The sequence below is a fragment of the Panthera uncia genome, assembly GCF_023721935.1.
Source record: "Panthera uncia isolate 11264 chromosome A3 unlocalized genomic scaffold, Puncia_PCG_1.0 HiC_scaffold_11, whole genome shotgun sequence".
In the NCBI taxonomy this organism is placed as follows: domain Eukaryota; kingdom Metazoa; phylum Chordata; class Mammalia; order Carnivora; family Felidae; genus Panthera; species Panthera uncia.
The window spans coordinates 16,017,663-16,038,186 of NW_026057578.1; the positions used below are offsets into that span (position 1 = coordinate 16,017,663).

At 50.6% G+C, this 20,524-nt stretch overlaps 2 protein-coding genes across 3 annotated transcripts in view; both read right to left on the reverse strand.

Moving 5' to 3' along the window:
* PKIG (cAMP-dependent protein kinase inhibitor gamma) overlaps positions 1–20,524 on the reverse strand; it is a 409,002-nt gene that overhangs the window by 284,237 nt on the left and 104,241 nt on the right. The gene's annotated exons all lie outside the window — the stretch shown is intronic.
* Positions 1–20,524, reverse strand: part of GDAP1L1 (ganglioside induced differentiation associated protein 1 like 1) — a 41,540-nt gene that overhangs the window by 8,833 nt on the left and 12,183 nt on the right. Inside the window, exons 1-5 of one of the 2 annotated variants that reach the window (XM_049650748.1) lie at positions 18,660–19,038; positions 10,774–10,976; positions 9,573–9,746; positions 5,097–5,194; positions 4,204–4,318 (exon numbers count right to left, since the gene is read on the reverse strand). In XM_049650748.1, coding sequence (XP_049506705.1) covers positions 4,204–4,318; positions 5,097–5,194; positions 9,573–9,746; positions 10,774–10,976; positions 18,660–18,838 — 769 coding nt within the window. In that variant the 5' untranslated portion in view covers positions 18,839–19,038. Of the gene's footprint in view, positions 1–4,203; positions 4,319–5,096; positions 5,195–9,572; positions 9,747–10,773; positions 10,977–18,659; positions 19,039–20,524 lie in introns of those variants that run through there. The other variant, XM_049650747.1, reaches the window with a different exon arrangement.

Here is a 20,524-nt window from a genome sequence, read left to right on the forward strand (position 1 = left end):
CACCTCACTCGACCATTCAGCAAGTTCCAGTTCATTCTGTCTCCAACATGCCTCTCAAGTCCATCCACGCCTCCCAATCACCCCTGCCACTTCCTCAGTCCAGGCCAACATCATCCCTCCTGGGCTGCTGTGACAACCTTCCATCAGTCTCCCTTGAAATCCATTCTCACAGCAACCAGAGTGCCCTTAAAGTCAGAACACCTCACCATTGGTGGATTGCAACAATTGCCACCAATTTCCCCCATCCTGCATGCATGTGGCTTTGCTGCTTCTGCGAACAAGAGGCAGAGTCTTCACCCCTTTAATCAAGACTTGCTCTAGCCAACGGGGTTCTAGTAAATTCCACACAAACAGAAGCTGGAAAAGGGTTTATGTGCTGAGCCTTTGCTCCCTCGCTGCTCAGAAATGGCTTTGACCACCACCATACGAATGAGCCTGGGTTAGCCTCTGGGCGATGAGCAACATGTAGCCCACTTACTCCCATTGGCCCTGCCAACAGCGAGCCAGCCACCAGACATGCTAGGGAGGTCACTGACTGCCAGCTGGCCACAAATACCTGAGTGATACCACCACCAGCATGTGGGACAGAGACAAGCGATCCCAGCTGAGCCCAGCCCAAACTGCCAAAGCACAAATCATGAACAAATAAAAGGTTCTTTTAAGTCACTCAGATTTAGAGTTTATTCGTTATGCAGCAAAAGCTAACTGATACAATCCCTTTCTCAAAACCCTCCAAGGATTCCCCATTGGATGGATTTGTATATAGTATAAAATCTAAATTCTAAATATGAATAAAATATAAATATGGGTACATTCTAAATTCTAAATACAGGTCCATTATCCTGCATCTCTCTGGCTCTCTCCAACCTCACTCATGCCACTCTCCCCATTACTCAGCACACAGTAGCCAAGTACTGGAAAGCTCCCAGCTATCCCCCCCCCCGCCCCCACTGCAATGGTATCCCCTCAGTGTGGGACACACCTGTCCTGGTTCTTCACAAGGCTGGCCCCTCCATATCCTTCAAATCTTATTTGAAATGTCACCTCTTCAGAGAAGCTTTATCAGATTTTCCCTGCTCTTTTCATTATCAATCTTAACACTTACCACTGTGTACAATTCTGTTTTTACTGATGGGATTATTTGATTAATGTCTTTCTTCTCCATACGACTGTAAACTCCATGGGAGCAAGAACAATGTCTTGTTTTTTCTTGCATTTTTATCCCCAGGACCTGGCACACAGGAGGTGTCCAAGAAATATTACAATAAATGAATGAAAAGAATGGTGATGGTAATTATTTTTGAAACTGCTATTTCTAGAACATTTTACTTTTAGTCAGGTAATGCGGAGAATGACCAATACTCATTATCTTTATGAACCCTCACAACCTCCCTCTAAGTTGGATTCTATTATTACCCACATTTTGTAGAAGAGCTCAGAGAAGTGAAGTGAATTCCATAAGGTCATAGAACTAGGAGACAGCTGATCAAGAACCCACATCAGTGTCATCTGGCTCCATGCTAGGGGTCTTAGCTGTGACATGATAATACCTCCCAACCCTGGGCTCTGCCTCACGAGGGGACAAGTGGAGGGCATGAGTGATCCCCCCAGGGAAGTTTGGGGATGCCCCAGTGGGTGAATGAGTGAGAGACCATGTGGGCCCAGCTACTTCCTGGACCTTTGCTACCTCCCCCAGCCATGGAGGGACACAGGACTATCCAACATCCCCATCTGGAACAGCCCCAGTCATCTTGCCTTGAAGCAGTGCAATGTTGCCTCCTCTTGGAAGAGCTCATGACGAACACAGAGACTGAGGTCAGGAGGCTTCCAATCTAGGGATCACCTGAGAATCCAAAGCTGTTCTCCAGGACTATCAACCCTGCTCTCCATCTAGGTCACGCTCTGTGTCTCCCTTGATCATATCAGCAGCTAATATTTGTGGACATTTCCATACTGTGTGTCAGGCCAGGTGTTTATTCCCTTTCACATACTTTCTCATTGAGCCGCACAACAGCCCTGTGAATAGGCTTTCATTTTATCACAGAAGAAGTGGCAGAGCTTGAGCTTAAAAACTCAGACTCTGGGAGCCAGGGTTTAAATCTAGGCTCCCCCATTTCTATCTGTGTGACCTTGGGAAGGTTACTGAACCTCTCTGTGCCTTAGTTTCTTCATCGTAGTTACTCATATTATCTCCTAAAGTTGCTATGGGGATTAAACTATGTGAAACAGAATAGTACTCGACACACAGTAAGTGTTGTTAAAGATGAAAGCAGTATGGGTTGAACGGTGTCCTTCCAAAATTCATATGTTGAAGCTCTAATCCACAGTATCTCAGAATGTGACTATATTTGGAGAAAGGGCCTTTAAAGAGGTAAGTTAAAATGAGGCCATCAGGGTGGGCCCTAACCAATCCGAGGTGTCCTTGTAAGAAGAGGACATTTTGCCACACAGACACCAGGGGTGTGTACACAGAAGAAAGCCTCTGTAAGCCCAAGAGAGGCCTCAGAAGAATCAAACCTGCCAGCCCCTTGAACTTAGACTTCCAGACTCCACAACTGTGAGAAAATAGATCTCTGTGGTTTAACTCATCCAGTCTATGGGGTTTTGTTATGGCAGCCAAGCAAATTAACCCATGAATATATAAGATGTGCCTGAGAATTAAGGTCGACCAATGAGAGAATGGCAGAGCTAGAACTCTGTCTGACCCCAAAGGCAGTCTTAGAAACGCCATGCCTTCTGGCCTCTGAGCACTCTTCTGTAAGGGCTCCCTTAAGCACCTTCCCTGACAGGAAGGAGAAAGTCCCTTCTTGAGATGTGTATATTAGTTTCATTACTAAGCCTTGCCATGCTTTTTTCTACAGAGGATTTAGGGCTCTGACTTTAGAACTCATGGCAATGTCCCTATTCAGGACTCTAGGTATCTACGTGTACCTTGTGCCTGCCTCGGTTACGAGATGCTGGAAGAGCACTGGACCTGTCAAGAGGGAACATGTTCTTGCCCTAACCACGCCATTTATGAGAGGTGTGATGTTGAGCGTGTCCACGTATCTCTCTGAGCCTAATTTTTCTCAAATGGAGAATGTGCATGCCGTTAGCTGTTATATGTTTAAACTAGCATGTTCCAGGCTATGTGCAAAGTGCATTTACTTTTTATAAGAGTCCAACAAGATGGCGTTAAGTTGTGTTCTTACCATCCCATTCTACAGATGAAGAAACTGAGGCTCCAATAGGGAAAACAACTTGTCCAAGTCACACAGTACAGGCGGCAAAGCTGGAACTCTAACTTAAACCTACCTGACTCTAAACCCATCTCTCTTTTTTTTTCTTTTTAAGATTTTATTTTAAGTAATCTCTACACCTAATGTGGGGCTCGAACCCTGAGTTAAGAGTTGCATGCTCTACCGACTGAGCCAGCCAAGTGCTCCTAAACCCATCTGTTACAGCACTGTGTCCCACAGTTTTCCCATTTAGATGGGGTGTGCATGTGAAGCTGTGAGTGTAGCACTCCATGTTGCATAGGCTCCATAAATTAGCACAGCTGAGGAGACAAGACTAACAGGTCACCTAAAACAGAGCAAGACGAGAAGGCCTGGAATCAAATTTGAAGAAGAGAAGTAGCAAAGACAGCACATAAAAGGAGAAAGGAGCAGAGTGGCATGGAGACTGTACTCCTGGCCGCAAGAGCTGCAGGAGCAAAGTTGTGGAGATGGGAAAGAGGCTGCACACTTAGGGTCCAGAGAGCCACTTAAACAGAAAGATCAAGGTCAGAAAGAGCCATAATGCATCCTTGAGCAGGGGAAGGCAAGATGATGTGGTGGGTCATGTTGATCACCAACTACCACCAGCATTATTATCTTCATCAATCTTTGTTAAGCATCTACTGTGTGCTAAGCATTAACCTAAACATTCTTCGTGTATTATTTCATGTAACATTTCAACACCTTTGGCAGGTCTTCTTATTATCCCTATTATACAGATGAGAAACTGAGGTCCAGGGAGGTGAAGTACCTGACCCATGATCACTTAACTACCAAGTGGTCAAGCTAGGACTTAAACATAAGTGTATCTGACTCCATGGCCCGTGATTCTAATGACCTGGGAGGTCCTCTGACATCTTTGGGATAAAGGGGCTGGAACTAAACAGGGTCAGGTGGGCCGGATGGGCTCCAGCACCCACCTACCCCAGACAGAGCTGGCACCCACCCTCATTCTCCAGCTTCCTCTTCTCCAGCTCCGCCTCTATCTGGTCCAGCACCATGGCCAGCTCCCCGAGGATCTTCTTCAAGTAGCTCACATCATCGTGCTCCAGGATCTTGGCCTGGGGACAGGACAGGCAGGAGCCAGAGGAGTTGAGTTGGCTTCCATTGAGCCTGGGTGACCAGGGATTGAAGGAGCTTGACCCAGACGCTCTTTGGCAAACCCAGCCTCCAAACATCCCCTTCAGTGTAGAGGGTGCCCCATGGTTACGAAGCACCCGCATCTGGTGCTCAGTGCCCCTTGAGCTCAGCTGTCCTGGCCAGACCTCTTTCACAGGGCTGACACTCTCATATACCAAGTGCTGTAAGGGTTCATTGATAGGAGCTCATTGCTGCCCCTTCTCCTGAGAATTACTCTCAGCCAAAGAAAAGCTGCCTGGAGATACAGGCCCCTCAAGCCCCCGCCAGGCAATATGTAACCACTGACTGACGGATACAGTATAAAAGGCTTGCCCCTTGCCTTGGGGTGGATCAACTTTGTGGTGTCACTCATGCTGCAGAGTGACAGCCCCTCCCTCTTTCGTATCCCTCCCACCCTTACAGGGTTCTCCTCAGAACGCTCCCTCAATGTCACTCTTATCCAAGAACCTCCGTCCAATGCTCTGCTCTTAGGGACACAACCTAAGACATGAGGAGACCAAGGCTCCAGGGAGACAGTGGCTTGCCCAAGGTTAAGTAGCCAGTAAATGACAAGAGGAGACAGAATTGGAAAAACAAGCCAGTGTTGTTTTCATTTCATGTCATCAGCTGATCCTCTACTTTGAACCAGCCTCGCGCCTTTGTTCTTTTCCATGGGAAAGATAGTGGGGAGTGGAACTGAGCAGGTCTGGAAGCACTCACCATGAGCTTCTTCTGTTTGGAAAGGTAGGGCTCAGAGAGCTGGGGCTCCTCTTCATGGTCCAATTTCATGAGGTCTGTGGTGGCATTGGCTAAATGTCCTGGGGAGAGAATAAGGAAGGTCCCATCTTTCTGATAGCCAGTGCCACCCCCAGCCCTTCTTCCACAAGCTTGTGAGTAGGTTCCATTCAAACGTTGGTCTGAAAAGTAACAATATGGACAGCCAACACTTGGTAGGCACAACAGGCTGGAACACGGGGATGGATGAGATGCCATCCTGCCCTAGGCTCAGGCTAGTGGGAGAGACAGACACACAAAGAAATCTCTAGGATACAGCACCATCAATCTGCAATGAAGGGTGAACAGAATGCTGTGGGATAGAGGGCCACCTGCCTGGGGCACAAGGCATCAAGAAACCCCACTGAGGAGGGGACTACTTGGGAATGAGTGGGAGCTTGCCAGAAATAGATAGGCTATAAACCTGGACAGACTCATGCTTCAGTGCATGCCACCCCCTACTCTTTCTTGTGGTTAAGGAAATGGGTTCGGAGAGGCTAAATATCCCACACTAGTAAATGATAAGCAGGATAAGATCCTAGGGTCTGTTCTGTGATTGGGGTGGGGTTTCTCCAGAATTCTTGGCCAGTGAGTCTGGGGTGTGGTGAGTCAGGTGGACAGTGGTGCCCCAGTCCTGCCTGGTCCTTTCCCTTGGGCTCCAACTCCACTTAGCCATCTCTTAGGCTCCTTGAACCTCACCCAACAGACCTCACCATCTTCCCTGCTCCCCCTGCTCCTCGCCTGCATTCTCCCCTAACTGCAGCACCCCTCCCCCACACCAAGTTAAGCCAGATGCCTGGGGGTTGCCTTCAATTCCTCCTTCACCTCCTCCCTGAACAAAATCAGTCCCACATCCTATTGATTCCTCCTTCTTATTCTTTCCCATACTTAACATCTCCTTTTCAACCCTCTGACTCCCTTAGTTCAGACTGGATGATTCTGACCTGGCCCCAGGCACTGGCATTCTCTCCACTCTGTGTCCTTCTTCCCACTCACACTGAAGAGGTCTTCCTCAAATACACACTTGTCCATGCCATTCCCTGCTTAAAACCCACTCTGGCTCCTCACTGACCTCGGATAACCGCCGAACTCTTCATCGTGCCTTAAAAGACCAGCAGGATCCCTCTCCTCTCTTCTCACCAACTCCACCTTTCACTGAGGAAACATTTCATCCACCCAAATGCTTGGCCTGAATGTGCCAGACCATTCCAAACCTCAGGGCCTCTGCTCACACTACTTCTACCTTCTGGAATAGCTTTCTCCTGTATTCCTGAAAATCCCCTTCTAGATCCAGCACAAGATCACCTCCTCCAAAAATCCCATCCTGATCCTTTGAGAGGTCTGACCATCCAATGCCTTTGTCCTTCAGTGCCCATGGTGCAGATTTCTGCCAAAAAATGCAAATATAGTAATCAGAGATGCCATTGCACCAATCCGTTCACATTCCAATCTGTGCGAAAAGTGCCCCCTGGTCTTGCACAGTTCACACCCTGTAATGCTATCCACAGAGATTCTGATGTACTTCTCTCTGAATGTATGTCTCCCACTAGAATTTGAGTTTCTGGATACCAGTGGCTATGTCAGATTCACCTGTTTCCTTAAAACACAGTACAGGCCTGGCACAGAACAAGAGCTTAGTGAGTGTTGAATGAATGAATGAATGAATGAATGAATAGAATAGAATGAATAAAATGAGTGAGTGAATGAGTGACTGCAGGTATTCAGCTACTGCCCTCTGACGTCTTACCATCTACCACCCTATCTCCTGGCCTGCTAGAAAAACCAGTAAATACGCTCCCAGACCTTCCAGCTTTGGGGCTATATTAAATCTCATTGATATTTTATGAACGTGAAGGTCAAGTATAGCATTTTATCTCTTGCCAGTCATCCAGGGGTGTACACGTGGCTCTCTTTAGACTCTAGAAGGGCAACCCAAGCCAAGGAAAGACCTTGGACTGATTGGAGGGGTCACTGCAGGATGACTACTACATTCTGTTTGATCCCTCTCCTCTCCCAGCTGGGCTGGGGCCCTGAGTTCTTGTCTCTTCTCAAAGGAAGGAGCAGGGTAGGCCTTCTCTGGACCCCTCACTGCCTTCTAGGCTCCTTTAAATGACTCAGGGTGGAATGAGGAAGTGCCTCCAGCCCCCAGAAGCATTTAGGGACTGCCTCCATCCAGTCCTGGCCACCGTCATTGCTCACCTAGATGACAGTCAGGACCTCCTAACTCAGTGAGGGAACTTTGTAAAATGCACATCAGATCATGTCACTGTCCATCCCTGTCTCTCCACTGCTCTTTGGGCAAAATTCCAAATCTGTCAGGCCTACTCCCCAGACTCACAGCATGGCCACTCATACCTGCCTCGGACTACACTTCATCCACATTGAACTTCCTTCAGTTCCCTGAACACACTACACCCTCTCTTCCCCCTCAATGAAAGGGTTCTCCCTCCCCTCCTACCTCCTGGTCATCCTTGGATGTTGCTGCATTTCAGAAGCCCTCCAGGCCCCCAGAGGCTGGAATGGGCATCTTCCCATAGCCTCCATGCTTCCTTTACCATAACACTGATTGGTTTTGGTTAAAAAATTTTTAACCAATTAGTTTTTGAACAGGTTATACATGTATACTTGTTTAAAACTTCAAATATTAGGGGCGCCTGGGTGGCTCAGTCGGTTGAGCATCCGACTTCGGCTCAGTTCATGATCTTGTGGTTTGAGTCTGAGCCCTGCGTCGGGCTCTGTGCTGACAGCTCAGAGCCTGGAGCCTGCTTTGGATTCTGTGTCTCCCTCTCTCTCTACCCCTCCCTCACTCATTCTCTCTCTCTCTCCCTCTCTGTCAAAAATAAATAAACATTAAAAAAATTTAAAAATTCAAATATTAAAGAATGTGCAGTGAAAAGTAAATCTCTCCCCCCTCAGTCTGTGGTCTCTTAGTTCTGCTTCCTGAAAGCAAACCCTATTGTCAGCTTCTCGTGTATCTTTGTGTTTGCAAGCACCTGGGTATCCATTTAACACCCTTTTAAATATAGTAATGATAGCACACTAGATGCATTTGTTTTGCCTTCCTTTATTCTTACTTCCTAACATATCTTAGGGAGCATCCCTTATACTCATTTTTTTAAACAGCTGTACAGTATTCTATTGTGGGAATACTAGTATATTTTGCCCAGTTCCCAACTCATGCACTGCTGAGTTATTTCCAACTTCTTGCTATTACCACCTATGCTGCAATGGTGATTCTTGGTGCACACGTCCAATTGTAACTGCAGGATAATCTCCACGGTGTGGGCCTTTTTGTGTTTGATATAGGGTGCCAGACTGTCCTCCTGAGAAGTTGTTCAAATGTGTTTAGTCCCACACTGCAATTACCTGGCCACTTGTCTTTCTGCTTATCTGTGATGGAACTGTGACCCTGGGAGGGTAGAAGCTGTGACTGTCCCCATCGGTCCCCAGACCCCTGCCCAGCGCCTGGGTCGTAGGAGACCTCATAAGTGTTGACTGAATGGAGACAAGATGATATTGATAGATTCCAGGTCTTATTCAAGGGTACTCTAAAGGGACAAGATCAAGTTCCACAACCTGCCCCTTCCCACTTTAAACAACAGCTCACGCCTTTGAGAGGAAGTGACCATTAACTAAGTACCTAGTATCTACTTAGAATCATCACACTTCATCTGTCTATAGGATCCCATGGTGTCTTCACAGGGCCTGGACCAAAGTCTGTAAATAACTGTTGATGGATAATCTGATTTAATCTAACCCCCATTGACCAGGTGCTAGAAACAAAAAGATGAACCAGGCTATGGGCATGTCCAGACTAGCAGCTAGGACAGGACGTGGGTGATGCTTCAATCAGAAACAAGAGACCTCACAGGGGACTTGCATATCTGGGCAGCCTTCCTTGGTGACACCAACCCTGAAGTCGCTCATTGCCCTGGATCACCAGCTCTAGTCCTGACCTCCTTGGGCCCTGACCCCAGGTGTCTGGGGCTGGGACTCCTCCAGTACAAATGTGCTCCAGCTCTCCACGGACAAGACAAGCCTCTGGGAGGGCAGACAGCCCACAGCCTCTGTACAGGATGGCAGGACAAGAGGAGGGGCAGGAGAGAGGAATGAGACGGCCAGGGAGGGAGAGACGTTTTGGTTTGAAAGTGGGTAAATGAGATGGACAGCCAGGGAGAGTGGTGGAGAGAAGGCAAGCAGGAGGGAGGAAGGGAGAGAGACAGAGGATGGAGCACGAGACACCCAGAGCGAGGGCCAGAGAGATGAACAGAGACAGAGAGAAAGGGGGTGGAGACAGAGGCAGGGACGGGAAGAGGGAGACCAGGAAGGATAAGAGGAAGAGGGGGAGTTACAGACACACAGTGGGGAGAAGATGTGGAGGAGGGGAAGGACTCCCGTTGAGGGGTCACCCATGGCACTCACTGCGGATCTCAGCCGTGGCGTACTTGGGGATCATGGAGTCCGTGGTGAGCTCGGGGTGTAGGATGCAGCCGTGCGTGTAGGCGTCCATGGGCAGCGCGTCCAGTAGCTCCCGGTACTGCAGGACCCTCGCGTGCTGTGGGCTGCCCGCCTCAGGCATCAGGGCCACCACGTGCTCTGTGGGGCACAGCCGGGGCTGGGCTGGGGGGCAACGGGTCCTGCCCCGGCCCCCTACCCCTCTCATTCAGACAGACCGGGCTCTGGCACCCTGTCCTTCAACCCCGGTGTGCTGGGACCCCAATCGTCGTGGCCCAGGTGCCACCCCTTTCCCCGGGCTCTTGAGATAAAGTTTCCCCCCAGTTGACAAGGGGATCCTAGTGGTCTTGCCTGCCTACCTCACCTCCCTGGAGTCCTGCCAAGCTGTCTGCTGAGGGGCTGCCCGATGGGAGTCTAGGCCCAGTGTTGGCAGGCTTCAAGAGAAGCCAGAAACCTGGATGTTTAAAACTGAACTCTCCTTAATTCTTCATTGTTGGCAACTAATTCGTATTCTTTCTCCACAGTGCATGTCTGGGCCCTGGACCCCTCTCAGCTGTGGTTTGCAGCACCTGCTATAGGCAGTGGGCTTCTGAACCTGAAGAAGGCTGGAGGGCAGGAGAGGACATAGGGTCCTGTGGTGTTCCAGGGTGTCTGGGCCCTGCTCACATCTGCAGTGTTCTGGGGTACCTGGGGCCAGGTCTATGGGGTTCCTGGGGAGTCCATGGCCCTAACTATGCTTATAGGGATTCAGAGGGCTGGGCCCTGCCTGTGCCCTGGCATCCCCAGAAGACCTGAGCCCCTCCTGGTGGCTAGGATGGTCTGGGTCCAGCTCCTGCCCGGGGGCTCGGAGGGCCTATGGCCATGCTTCTGACTCCAGAGCTCCTGGGGATGGAGGTTGTAGCCCCTTTGCTCCTAGGGCCATGTCTGGGCCAGCCCTTTCCCTGGAGTCCTGGGGATAGGGTTTGTAGCATCCCAAGGATCGTGGCCATACCTGTGGCCCTGTGGTCCCTGCGGGTGGTGGGCATCTGAGCCCTGTCTGCCATCCCACTGTTCCTTTTGGGGGAGACTGGGCCTTGTCCACAGTCCCAGTGAGCTTCCTCAGGCTCCCCAAGGTTCTGTGGGGTCCCTGGGGTCTGTGGCTGAGCCCCTGTGGGTGTGGCGGCCGTACCTCCTGTGAAGGTCCGCTCCACGTAGTCGATGATCTGGTCATAGTCACTGATGATGTTGTCCCGGTGGATAATGACGGGCACCTCCTCCCCCAGGTTGAGCCGCATGAACCATGGCTCCTTGTGCTCACTCTGCGGCAGGCTCACGTCCCTCTCCTCACACGCCAGGCCCTTCTCGGCAATCACCAGCCGCACCTGCAGGCGCCAGGGTCAGAGCGGGGAAGGCGGGCGGACGCACGGGGGACACTCTGCCCAGGTGGGGTGGGGCATGTGGGAAGGGAGGTCAGAGGTCACACACAGGAGGGGGCACTGTTGCTTCCTGCTCATTCTTTGGGCAGGTGGACTCTCCCAGGGCCCTGCGCCTCTTGGTGGGAGGAACACAGCCCTATCTGGGGCCAAGGGACAGGGCTCCCTCATAGTTATGGGACTGGGTTTCACAGCTGGACATACCTGGGATAGGATTCCTGGCTCTGCTGTGTGTGTTTGGGCAGATTCCTTAAACTTCCTGAGCCTCAGTTTCCTTATTTGCAAAACGGAAGTATTAATAGTACCACCCCAGTGTCTGGCACATAGATGGCACTCAAGTCATGGTTTCACTATTATGACTGGACACTCAGCTTGGCCTCCAGGGGTACATCTGGCCAGGAAATTCATAGGAATTCTTATCATCAACATGATCGATAGCAATATTTCTCAAATTATTTAGGAAACAAAGCAAGGTGGAAAATAATTTGCCAACATCAGCTGAGCCTTTTATTGCCCCCAGACACTTTCCCATCTGGTTGTTGTTCACAACAGCTTCCCAAAAGAGGGTAGAACAGAGGCTATCTCCCTGTTTTTCTTGATGAGAAAACCAAAGCCCAGAGAGGGCAAGTAACTTACCCAAAGTCACACAGCAATTTAGCAGTAGACCTGAAACCGGAAACAGTGGGTCCTGACTCCTGTGGGCACCTTCAGGGAGTCCTGGGCCTGCCCCCTCCTTAGTCTTTCCCTATGTCTCTAGGGGGTCACAGATGAATATTTGAGCTGGTAGAAGTTAATGGAGAGCCTTGAGGCTGGGGCCTGCTCCTAACCCAGCCCAACATTTCTGAGTTGGAAGATAATTAGAGATCACTTGGTCCAACTGTCCCCTGCTTGTGGACTGAGACTCAGAAAGATGACTTTTGTCCAAATTCCCCAGCAAAAAGATGGCAAGCGACTCTACCAAAGGCTCCAGGGCAGGGGGAAGGGAGGGCATCCCTGAGCCTAGCAAAAGTGGTTCTCCTTGAGCATCAGTGTCCCCACACACACTCAGTCGGTAGCTCTTGGGACTGGATGTCCACAGCCTCCCTCCCAGATGCCAGGAGTTAAGCACTCAGAAGGGTCAGCATGGTGTCATAGTCGGACCTTGGACTCGGTGCCAGACTGTCAGTTCAAATCCCAGCTCTGGCACCTACTTGCTGGGTGACTTGGCTTTACATCTGTGTGCCTCAGTTTCCTCATCTGTCCAATGAGAGTCCCACTAGCAGTTCCCGCAGAGGGCTGCCGTGAGGATTAGATACATTAGTCCCTACAGAACAGTGCCTGGCACCCCATAGGCATATTGTGTCTTAGCTACTTGCATGAGATCAGGTTCTGGAAGCAGACAGATCTAGACTTGAAGCCTGGCTCTGCTGTTTATTTGCTGTGTGATCTTGGATGAGTTACTTGACTTCTCTAATCTTAGGTTCTATGAGATGAGGAATGTAATCCACTCCTTCAAGCTTGACATGAGGTTGAGATGGGATCATATGGATAAAGTCCCAGCACGGGAGGTTAATACATGGATTCTACCATCATTATTACACACACACACACACACACACACACACTCACCATCATGATTGGTGTCCTAGAGTACTTCATGCCCAACCCTCACAGCTAACATGAACACCTCTTTCCATGTGGGGAGGAAGAAGTAATTAGCCCCTGAACCCCCAGTGCTCATTCACAGATTCGTTTGCTCCATTAGCCAAAAGCAGGTCCTACAGATGGGGCTGGGAGGTCCTCACCCTGGCTCTGCCACAGCAATGCTATTATGTGACCTTAGAGTGTCACTGCCCCTTCCCGAGCCTCCTTTTAATCATGAGTAGAATGAGGGCTGGACTCCACGTTGGAGGAGCGCCTTGCTGCCAGCTGACGCTACATTCGGACCACGCAGGAGACAGTGGGAGGAATGGCTGATTCTAAGAGAGGCGGAGGAGTTGTGGCAGAGAGAGAGCACCGGGGGTGGCATCTGTTGGGTCTGGGTGTGTGAGTGTATACATGCGTGAGCCTGAATGTGAGTACCAACTGCATGAGTGTGCAAGTGTGTGTGTGTGTGTGTGTGTGTGTGTGCATGTGTTCATGAGTGCGGGTGTGTATGGATGAGTGTCTGAGTGAGTATTAAAGCATTGTGTGAGTGCGTGTGCATTAGTGTGGATATGAGTGTGCATATGCACGTGTGAGTGTGTGTCCTTGTGTGTATGTGTAGGTGAGTGTGCATGTGTATATTCTCCTGCCTGAGCCCAGGAGGAGCCCCAGAGCCATCAAGGCTGGAGTTTGGCTGGAGCGGAACTGCCCATTCCCTTCCTCCGGCCCATCCTGGCATCCTTGGCCCTGAACCATCGCGCTCTGCCCAGCCATCCAGCCTCCAGGCCAAGCTGGGACCAAGCTGAATGGATGGAAACAGAAACCAAACCAGGCCTCTGTCCTTGACAGGTCCGGACATTTGGCCTTGCATCCTGGCAGGGCACCTGCTCCCAGGGACCACTCCCAGGTCCTGCCCTGGAACTCTAGTGAGGGTGCCAGATGGGGCTAGTGCCTGGGGAGGGGACTATCTTTAGAGATGTAACAGTTTTGCTTGGAGCTGCCTCAGGGTCAGGCCGGCAGGCGGCCAAGGAGACTTTTTCCTTTAGCGGAGCTGCAGGCCAGAACCGTGTGCCATCCTGCGGGGGAGGGGAGTGTGGGAGGAAGCCAGGTCCAGGAGAAGGGCATGCAGTCACCAAGGCCATCTGCCTCTCTGCATCCTGGAGGCTGGACCAGCCTTGGTGGTCACCACTCAGTGTGACCAGACATCAGCCACCCCTGGGCAAACCATCTTCTCCGCGGGTGCATGGAATTAGCTCACTGGTGCTTCAGAGTTGGGACTGTCCCTCCTCACCAGGCAATTGCAATGGGCTGGCTTGGAGTCTGTGCCCAACCATTTAGTTGTTGTATGACTTTGTAAAAGACACTTAAGAGTCTCTGAGCTTCAGTGTATTTATCTCAAACATCCTTTTTTTTTTTTTTTAATTAATAAAGGTGAAGGAGGGGTCCACACAGGGATCTGAGGAAAAGAGTTCCAGGCAGAGGGAACAGTCAGCACAAAAGTCCTGAGGCAGGAGCGTGTCTGGCATGTTCGAAACACAATGAGGAGGCCAGTGTGGTTGGAACAGGGTGGGCGGGGAGATGAGAGGGGATGAGGCCCTGCACAGGGCATTTTAATCAAGACCCCAGATTCCGTGAATAAATTCCGTGGCTCCTTGAACTAAGATGGGGAAATCACATGTTTACTTTCAATAATCTCATACTGACAGTTATCATTTTCTTCAATTATGAGCGTAGGCGACAAAGCATGGTAGTGTTCGCAGTGCCTGAAATATTGTCACCACAAGACATCAGATACTTTCATCACTTCACATTGCTACAGTTACACTCATCACGACTTCGACACTACAGTGATCAGTCCTGCCACCAGGTAAGATTATAGAATGGGTTAATACAGAAACATATATTATTACATAATGAATTTGTTTTATAAGGATGTCAACAGCTATACTTCGATTGGCTTCCCTTCTAGTAATGTTATGTATTTTACTTTATTTCATTAAAAGCATTATTCTGAGAAAGGTTCACAGGCTCCCCTCTATTGATGAAGGGGTCTGCGACCCAAGGAAGGTTAGGATCCTGAGGTAGAGCCTGAGGCCATGACGAGGATTCTGGCTCTTTCCTGGAGGCCCCTGGTGAGCCATTGCAGGCTTCTGGGAAGAATGGGGAGGTCTGCGGTTGCCACCTGTGAGCCTCTGGGGGTGGGGGTGGGGGCAAATTGTCAAGGGCAGCGTGGACCGGGCCAGGAGCCAGTGCCCAAGAGCTTGAAAGGCAAGGCCCGGGTAGGAGGTAGAGATCACCCTCCATTCTCACTTCCTCCTGCCATGTCTGAGAGGGGCCTCTGGAAGACCTGCTCAGTCTTGGGTGTCAGGACTGTCTTCTGACAGGACCCTGACCTGGGCCTCTCACTCCTGGGGGCAGAAGGCTGGGCCAGGTTCTCCCCAAAGGCACCTCCAAGAAAATGGCAGACCCTGAGAGGATGGAATAAGGGAAACTTGAACCAAGCTTGTTGCAGGAAGCCAAGGACGGCTCTCAGAGGCTCACCTGGGTGGAAATCACAACAATATAGCTAACTCCCAAAAAGGGCTTTCTCTGTACCAGGCGCTACTCTAAGACATTTATGTGTATTAATTAAGTTAATCCTCACAAAAAGCCTAATGAGGTAGGTACTAGTATCATGCCCGTTTTATAAAAGAGGAAATAGCCACAGAGACAGCGCTAAGTTGTCCCAAGTCACACAGCCAGTAAATAGCAATCTTGGTTTTTGAAAAACTGCCTGGTGTGAGGACAGAAAGATGCTCAAAGGGATGGGGACACACAGAGACAGGGTAATTCTTCCCTCCTGGGGAGGGAGGAATTCAAGTTGTATCAACGTGTAGTCCATTTTCATGTGGAAGAAACTGAGGAGCAAAGAGGATCAGGAACTACCTGAGGCCACAAGCTAGTGAATGAGAATGCCAGCACTGGATGCTGGTGTCTTGACTCTTGCCCCTTCCAGTCTCACCCTTCTGCCCCCTCCCCACCCCCCCAAGCCAAGGAGAAGGTGGCGGGGGGGGGGCCAGAAACAGCCTCAGAAGCAAGCTAACATCTACACTTCACATTTAGAACCCCCTTTGAACCCTGTGGCCTCAAATGATCACTTATGATGGTGCCTGAAAGTTCACTGTTAGCGTGTCATTTTTAAGGCGTTGTGCGAAGTGTGTGACCATGCATGATCTCAGTCTTCACAGCCCTCTGAGGTAGGAACCGTTCCTCCTGAACACAGGAGGAAGCGGAGACTGACAGAAGTGAAGACACGTGCACAGTCACGCAGTGGGAAGTGGCACAGTCAGGATTTGCTCTCCTGTCTAGTAAATGTAAGTGCGCTTACTGGGCACTTTCTGTGTGCCAGGTGCTGCTCTAGGTGACTTAATGGATACATTTGCTGAATCCTCACAACAGCCCTATCCCGGAGGTGCTGTTATTGTTCTCAATTTACAGACGTGATGCCTGAGGCATGAGAGGCTGAGCAACCTACCCAGAATTACTCAGTTGGTCAGTGGCAGAGTTGAGACTGAACCCTGGGCTGTCTGGCCCCAGAGTCTGGGCTCTGGCTCCCCTCACTGTCCTGCTGCCCTCTAGCTCTGGAATAGTCCCCAGATGTCCCATGGAGCCACCACCATTCTCGGGGGTGGGCTATTTTCTGCTATTCATGTACCATTAAGGACAGGCTTCTCAGATGCTCCACAAAGGGGAACTGCTCCCCGAATGCAGGCAGGGCTCTTTGGGACTGAAAGGAAGGAAACTCACCTGCTAAACTCCTACTATGGTCCAGACACTTAACATATGTCCATGTCCTCTCAAACCCTCAGGAATTCTGCAGGGTTGGATGCAAAAGTCCCTTTTGACAGATGAGGATATTGAGGCACAGAGGGGTTAAGTGACTTGTCCAAGGTCAAACAGCCAGTAAGCACTCAAGATGAGAATGGAATCCAAGACCATCTGACTGCAAAGCCCATGCCCTTTCCACCAGGATACACTGTCTCTAGAACCCACCACAGGCCCCTAGGCAACAGGAAGTCCATGGACGGGGAGGCAGGAGGATTCCCAGGCTGGCCTGGTCACAAATGAGGTTGCAGTGAGCAGTCCCATGCCTGAATAAGGGGCTACCTGAGCCCTGAGTGCAGGCTGAATAGGAAATCTTCCATGGGGGCAAGGGGAGGAGCAGGAAGCTCCCTTTGGGAATGGTAATGGAAAGTACCATCCCTCTGTCCCCTGTCCAGTCCCAATCACTGGGGTCTGGATCCTGAGGTTCTGGATAGGAAGGTATTCTGAAATCTGGACGTCAGTCCGATACATCTCCAAACTCCAGCAACTTGCACGGAGCCTGGCATGCAGTAGGTGCTCAGCAGGCATTTGTAAATTTTACGGATGAGTCCCAGAGTGGCCCTGGTTAACTCGACCCCTCCTTCACCTAGCACTGTGGTGATATCACACCTATAATGATCAGAAACTTGACCCTGTGCCAGGCACTGCCATCAGCACTTCTTTTGTGTCACCTTATTTCACCCTCAAAATAGCCCTCTGAGAAAGGTACTGCCATTAGCTCCATTTTACAGATTATAAAACTGAGGCTTTGGAGTGGCAAGGCGACCTGTCTAAAGTTTTACAGTGAATTACTGGGGAGGATGGCTCTTCCACTGGAGACTGTCTGGCCTCAGCCTATACTCTAAACTGGAGCTACTCAAAGGGGGATCAGTGGACCAGCTTTATCAGCATCACTGGTAGCTGGCTGGACATATGCAGCATCTTGAGCCCCACTCTAGACTTGCTGAATCAGAACATCTGGGGTGGGACCCAGCAGTCTGTGTTTTAACCAGGACCATGCAGTGATTCCAATGTATGCTCAAGTTTGAGTACTGCCAGTCTAGAACACGAAGTTATACTGCCTTTTCAACAACTCTCTCAGCAACTCTGAGAAGGGCTGGGAATTAGAAGTAGCTGCTATTATTATAATTATTGTTATCTCATTTTCCAGATGATGAACTGAGCCTGGACCAAGACTCAAACCCAAGTCTTTTGGCTCCATGGCCCTTTCTCCTTACGGAACCTGTTTCTCTATCTGGAAAATGAGTGAATGGAACAAAAGGATCTCCCAGGGAGAAGAGGAATCCCAGGGTCTGACAATGGGTGCCACTTGGAACCCAGCAGCACACGTTGTTGGGCCCTGGCCATGGTGCTGAATTCGTGCCCCACTGACGGACAGCCGCCTAGGGTGGGAGATTGCGCCCCTAGAGGAGCCCCTGTCACAGGCGCTGTGCCTGGCCCTCGCCCCCAGGAAGCGGGAACCCTGATAACTCAGCATCAGGCTGGATTCCCAACTGCGACCCAGCTCAACTGGGTCTGCGAAGGCGCTGAGGGGCCCTCTCTGTCTTTAAGAGCAAAACAGATTTTAGGGGCCGAACTGAGCTTGCCTTAGGAGATGGGTTAACTCCTTTCTCAGCTCAAGATAAGTGGGGGTGCGGGAGAGGACCAGGGACAGACCCTTCAAGCCCCAGCCAGAGGAAGGCTCCCAGCTGGGCAGAAGCTGTGATCTGGAGGGCCTGTCGGATCCAGGACAGCAGCGTGGAGGGAGGCCCACAACCGGGCTACCGGGGCTGGAGGCTGGATCCCAGGAAGCGCTCCTCCTCCCTTCCCGCAGCAGCCGCCCCCTCCAACAGGCCGCCTTCCCAGCAGTGCCCATTCCCTTCCCCTTGCCTTTGTCTCTCTTCTCAGCCCTCCAACAGACCAGGTCTTTCTGGGAGGGAAAGAGGCAGAATGGATGTTCCCAGAATTGGGGACGGTGCTCCTGGGGCCCAAGACAGCGCCAGTCACCTCCCTGGAAAGCGGCCCAGCATCCTCCATCCTCCGGGTCCCCGAACCCCCACATCCCACCCTCCAGCCTCTCACCAGGTCCTCGGACCCCTTCCTCCTCCTGAATCCCCTCCCCCAAGCCTCCTCGCTACTGGGTGCATCCGGCTCCCCTGCTCCCTTGGGCTCTACCTTCTGAGAGCTGAAGGACTGGGTCCAGTGGTACAGAACCAGGCTCTCCTTGGGCCAATGGGCGGGGCTGGCCGCCTCGGGCGCGTCGGGGGCCTCCACCGGCTTGGCCGCATCGCTCTCCAGCGCCGAGATGGGCCACCAGCTGCAGTTGGTGGGGGTCAGGTTGTTGGGGGTCGCCATGACAGCCCGGAATCAGAGGGAGGAAAGAAGGAGGCTCCGCGGCGGCGGCTCTCTCTCGCCCAGCATCACATGGCCTCGCCGAGCCTGCCCCTCTGCTTGGCTCCCTCCCTCCCCTCTCCGTGAATGTCATTACTCGCTGGGCAAGTGGGGGAGGGGCGCGGGGGATCCCGGGATCTCCTTCCCTCCTCCTCCCCTAGGGACGCCCCTGGCCCCTGCTAGAAAAGCTACCAGTCCCCTCCGTCAGGCTCCGTGGAAGGGTTGGAGGAGCCACAGGAGAATGGGCCATGTCCCCCAAATAGCTCATATCTGGCCAGCCACCTGCCAAGACTCCACCATTGTTAACGCATTCTGATTCTCAGTCTTCCAAGAAGCAAATACCTCTTAGGACACCTGGTGTTATAGAGACCCATTCCTTGTATAAATCAGTGTCTGGAAATAGCTTTTCTCTCTTTGGAGCTGTTGTTTCCTAGCATTTCTCCTGAAGGATCTCTAAGGGCAGAGGGGAACAAACTATGAAATATAGAGCAAATGCTTACATAGCACTTGCCGTGTGCCCAGGCTTTACAACCATCAACTCACTGAGTCCTCACAATAATCCTATGAGCCTCGTTTTACAGAAGAGGAAACTGAGGCACAGAGAAGCTAAGTGACCTTGTCCAAGGTCCCCTAACTAGTAAGCGGTGGAGCCGAGATTCAAACCCAGCCTGTCTGGCTCCAGAATATATGATCTTAGTGATAAGGTCATGATACTATGATAATGATATAAACAACAGCACAGCAAGCTTTTTATCAACCCAAGCACTTTATACGCATCATCTCATTCATCTGCACAATAATCATTTTTACTAGAGGAGGAAGGTGAGGCTCAGAAATGTCAAGTCATTGGTCCAAGGTCACATCTTCACCCAGGAGACTGAGGCACAACCACAGGAGCCCAAGAAAGCCTGTAATGCCCTGCTGTCACTTAGTTTATGCTTAATATTCATGGGAGTTTCATATAAAGTTCCCTAATACACCCGTGCTTCCCTTGATATAAATATTGTTTTAATTTATTTACCATTGAACAAATAGATGCATCAGGGAGATAGGCTTCTCAATTTGCCCTCCCTCCCTCATGTGATGCTACCAAGCAAGGACTCCTTAGCACATCATCCTTTCAGATTGATGAGCATGGCTCTTGAGGAATCAGTGTCCTTCCTTCTACCAGACAACAAAAGTTCTGTGGTCCATGGGTTTCCCTTTTTGCTTTGGCTGCCAGGAGGCTTGGAGCTACATTTTCTATTAACTCCCAGTTGCCACATTAGCCTTCCTGGTTCGGCAACTTCTTTGTCACCCTTTCAGGAAATTTTTATTCCCTCTTTTTCCTCAAAGTATATTGTTGTTCATGATTTGGTTTTACAAAGAAGGATATGGTGTGTCTTGAGGAAAACTTCAAATGTCTGAATTCAGGGAAGTAAGACCTTAGATATTCCATCAAGGTGAAAAATCTGGTCCCTGTAGAGGCTGCTTTTAGGCAACAGACTAGAGCAATGGAATGTAGAGCGAGGCAAAAGGGCCCAGAGTGACCACTGAGCTGATGCAAACAGGTTCATTAAACAAGCCACTGTGAAATAGCCATAGGCCCTAAGAGACCAATTGCAACCAGGCACAGTTCCTAAGGTTACCCAAAAAGGACAATTGCATACA